This window comes from Triticum aestivum, chromosome 3A, assembly GCF_018294505.1.
Source record: "Triticum aestivum cultivar Chinese Spring chromosome 3A, IWGSC CS RefSeq v2.1, whole genome shotgun sequence".
NCBI classification, from domain to species: domain Eukaryota; kingdom Viridiplantae; phylum Streptophyta; class Magnoliopsida; order Poales; family Poaceae; genus Triticum; species Triticum aestivum.
The window spans coordinates 205,678,973-205,683,314 of record NC_057800.1 but is presented as its reverse complement, the minus strand read 5'-3'; the positions used below and the strand labels follow the sequence as shown (position 1 = coordinate 205,683,314).

Below are 4,342 nucleotides of genomic sequence, written 5' to 3'. Positions count from 1 at the left end.
CAAGGTTCCTTAGTTTCACTCATTGGTCAAAGAAGCAACTTAGTTTTACCTCTTCTCTTTCTTTTCCGTTGCCCCTCCGGTGCCATTCTAGATCTCGGGACGAGATCCTCTCGTAGTGGTGGAGTGTTGTAACGCCCCGAGACCGATGTGCCAGGTGTCCTCCAGTTATTCGCTATTGTTGCCATGTCATGTGCTTGCGTGTTGCATTTCATCATGTCATCATGTGCATTGCATCATCATGTTTTGAAACTTGCATTCCGTCCGGTTCTCCGAGTTCTCTCCGTTGTCCGTTTTGAGCCCAGACACACTTGCACGCGCCCGCGGCATGTCCGAAATATTATTTTATAAGTGGCCGGAAAATGTTCTCGGAATGGGATGAGAGTTGACGTGCGGTCTTATTATAGTGTAGGTAGACCGCCTGCCAAGTTTCATCGCGTTCGGAGTTCGTTTGATAGCCCAACCGTTAAACTATAGCGGCATTATAGCCGGTCTAACGTCGGACGTTTTCGGTCTCCGGAAACAGTCGCCGGGCCTCCCTCTCTTCTCTTCTCTCAGCCCGAGACCGTCTGCACAGCTCACTACCTACCGCCAGGTCCACCTAACCTCTCTTGCCAGCTCGCAGCACCCTCGTGTGCGTGTCCGAAACTTGCCCGAACCCGACCCGGACAGTCATCACCGTTGGGTTCGGATCATCCCCCAACATCTACAAAACATCCCCGTTTTATTATTCGGGCTTCCTAACCTATATTTTCTCGACCGCCCGATTATAATCAAACGGACCGGATTAGTCCGTACCCAGTCCCCTACCTATATAATCAGACCGAACCCTAATTTCTAGGAAGCTGTCCCATCCATCCTTCCGCCGCCGCCACACTTAAATCCCACCTCGGGATCCTCCCAGATCTGTTTCTCTTTGCGTCGTGGATCCCCTTTGCCTTGCTTGAGCTCGCCAGGGAGCAGAGCACCACGGCGCCCCGATTTTCTCGCGCCCCCACTCGAACCAGGAGCCAGAGCTCGTCCACGCGCTGGCCAGCAGCAGTGCGCCCCGCCTTGACTCGCCATGGAGACCACCGCGGGCTTCGACGCTGCCGTCCTCGTGCTGCATCGCCGCCGATGCCCGTGTCTTCGAACGTCGCTGCCTCCTCTGCTTCAGACCAACGCGCCGGCCGCTGGATCCGAACCCCGCCGTCCTCGTCTGTCGCGCCGCCGGCAACCACCAGATCAGTTCCCCGCCACGCCGTTTCCTCGCCACCGGTGAGTAGCGCGCCACCGCGACCCTTCTTTTTCTCCTCTCTCTCACAGGCCTCACATCTCTCTCTCCTTCCCCCCTGCAGAACCGCCATGGCCGCCCGATGGAGCTCGCCGCCGTGCCTCCTCCGGCTAGATCTAGGCTGGAGCTACCTGGATCCGCCGCCCTCGCATCCATCCCCATCGTCTGCCGGAATGCCCCGCCGTCGATGCGCCACCCCCCCCCCCACCGGTCGTCGCCGTTCCTGCCTGCCAGCGTGTGCGCATGCGAGCACAGGCACGTCTCCCGCGCGTGGGCCTCGGCCCACCGCTCGCGTTGAACTCAGCCTCCCAAGGCCCAACAGCCTCCAGCCGGGCCAAGGCCCGATGTGAGCTTTCCCCTCCAGATCCCTGTTCTTCTTGGGCCGGCCTCTGTTTCAGCCCGTCATGTGTTTTTTTTTCAGCGCCTGAATTTTTCCTATTATTCCTGAGACTGCCAGTTTTACAGTTTAGTCCCCCTAGTTCATGCATTTACTAACTCACAAACCGTGCATCGGATTAAAATGTTTTATATATGAAACTTGCTCAGAATTTTGTGTAGATTAATAATATCCAACTTTCATCTATGTTTGAGATGATAAAAATGCTGTTTGCATTAATTTGCTCCTATGCCATGCTAAAATGCTTTATTTCATAACTAAATAACCGTAACTCCAATTTTAATAAACTTTATATGTAAATGGGGTAGAATTTTGCCTAGTTTAACATGGTGGCCTTACTTTGCATGTTTAACAACCCTAAAATTGTGTTTAGGGCAGAACAGTACCAAATTCTAAATGTGCACATGGGGATTTTCCGGAATTGTTGTTTATTCTTCCGGCCTCATTAAAACTTGCTTAAATAGTTAGTTTCCTTATGCTTCACCCCTTGCCATGTTAACCAACATTTAATATTGTTGAGTACATAAACGAGATCAAACTAAATAACTTGTTGTGGTGTTTCGTCAATATGCAACTCGTTGCATATTGATCTCCACTTAATTTGTAGAACTGCTTGTGCACCTTGCCATGCCATGCTTCATTAAACCGGACATGCATCATACTCGTTTGTGCATCATGCCATGTTGATGTGTTGGTTATTTACTATGTTGTGTGCTCCTTTTCCGGTGATTGCTTCTTCCGGTTGGTTCCGATAACGTCGCATTTGTGAGGATCCGTTCAACTACGTCCGTTTGTCTTCTTCATGGACTTGTTCTTCTTCCTTGCGGGATTTCAGGCAAGATGATCATACCCTCGAAATCACTACTATCTTTGCTATGCTAGTTTGCTCGCTCTTTTGCTTTGCCACTGCTACGATGCCTACCACTTGCTTGTCAGCCACCCAAATTGCCATGTTCAACCTCTAACCCACCATATCCTAGCAAACCGTTGATTGGCTATGTTACCGCTTTGCTCAGCCCCTCTTATAGCGTTGTTAGTTGCAGGTGAAGATTGAAGTTTGTTCCTTGTTGGAACATGGAGATGTTGTTCCTTGTTGGAACATGTTTACTTGTTGGGATATCACAATATATCTTACATAATTAATGCATCTATATACTTGGTAAAGGGTGGAAGGCTCGGCCTTATGCCTGGTGTTTTGTTCCACTCTTGCCGCCCTAGTTTCCGTCATATCGGTGTTATGTTCCCGGATTTTGCGTCCCTTACGCGGTTGGGCTATAATGGGAACCCCTTGACAGTTCGCCTTAAGTAAAGCTTCTCCAGCAATGCCCAACATTGGTTTTACCATTTGCCACCTAGCCTTTCTTTTCCCTTGGGAGTCGCGCTCCTGAGGGTCATCATTATTTTACCCCCCGGGCCAGTGCTCCTCTGAGTGTTGGTCCACCTGTCAGCTACCGGTGGCTACCAGGGGCAACTCTGGGCTGGCCTACCCGTACCTAGGACAATCTGAGTGTGCCCTGAGAAAGAGATATGTGCAGCTCCTATCGGGATTTGTCGGCACATTCGGGCGGTGTTGCTGGTTTAGTTTTACCCTGTCGAAATGTCTTGTTGTACCGGGATACCGAGTCTGATCGGAATGTCTCGGGTGGAGGTCTATTCCTTCGTTGACCGTGAGAGCTTGTGATGGGCTAAGTTGGGACACCCCTGCAGGGATTGAACTTTCGAAAGCCGTGCCCGCAGTTATGGGCAGATGGGAATTTGTTAACGTCCGGTTGTAGAAAACCCTGAAGTTGACCTTAATTAAAATACATCAACCGCGTGTGTAACCGTGATGGTCTCTTTCCGGCGGAGTCCGGGAAGTGAACACGGTTGTTGGAGTTATGCTTGATGTAGGTTGTTATAGGATCACTTCTTGATCATACTTTTATCGACCGTGCTTTGCCTTCTCTTCTCGCTCTCATTTGCGTATGTTAGCCACCATATATGCTAGTCGCTTGCTGCAGCTCCACCTCATTACTCCATCCTTCCTATAAGCTTAAATAGTCTTGATCTCGCGGGTGCGAGATTGCTGAGTCCCCGTGGCTCACAGATACTTCCAAAACCAGCTTGCAGGTGCCGTTGAGTCCGTGCAGATGACGCAACCAAGCTCAGGAGGAGCTCGATGAAGATCTTGCCCTTTGTGTTGTTTCGTTCCAGTTGATCAGTAGTGGAGCCCAGTTGGGGTCGATCGGGGACCTTTGTCGCATTTGGGGTTCTTCTTTTATTTTGGTTCCGTAGTCGGACCTTGATTGTATCTGTATGATGTAATGCTTTATTCATGTAATTGTGTGAAGTGGCGATTGTAAGCCAACTATGTATCTCTTTCCCTTATTATATTACATGGGTTGTGTGAAGATTACCTCACTTGCGACATATGCCTTCAATGCGATTATGCCTCTAAGTCGTGCCTCGACACGTGGGAGATATAGTCGCATCGAGGGTGTTACAGTTTCAGACCTTGATGCTTACATGAGTCCCGATGTGCCAATCATCACTGAGACTAATCTGCTGGCGATGGACTTTTCAAATGTTAGGTTCGTTCATTGCGGAAGGGAAACCAATCTTGTTGCTGATTGTTTAGCAAAGCACTGCTTTAGTCTTGGTTTATCTGAATTTTGGGACTCTTCCAATCCCCTTGA

General features: G+C 49.8%; 1 protein-coding gene across 1 annotated transcript; it reads left to right on the top strand.

Moving 5' to 3' along the window:
- The first annotated feature begins 650 nt into the window (after positions 1-650).
- On the top strand, positions 651-1,995 carry LOC123058242 (COPII coat assembly protein sec16). Its single transcript, XM_044481035.1, has 2 exons — positions 651-1,254; positions 1,335-1,995. Exons 1-2 carry the CDS (start codon positions 1,114-1,116, stop codon positions 1,566-1,568), a joined length of 375 nt encoding a protein of 124 aa, XP_044336970.1. The 5' UTR covers positions 651-1,113; the 3' UTR covers positions 1,569-1,995.
- The last annotated feature ends 2,347 nt before the right edge of the window (positions 1,996-4,342 follow it).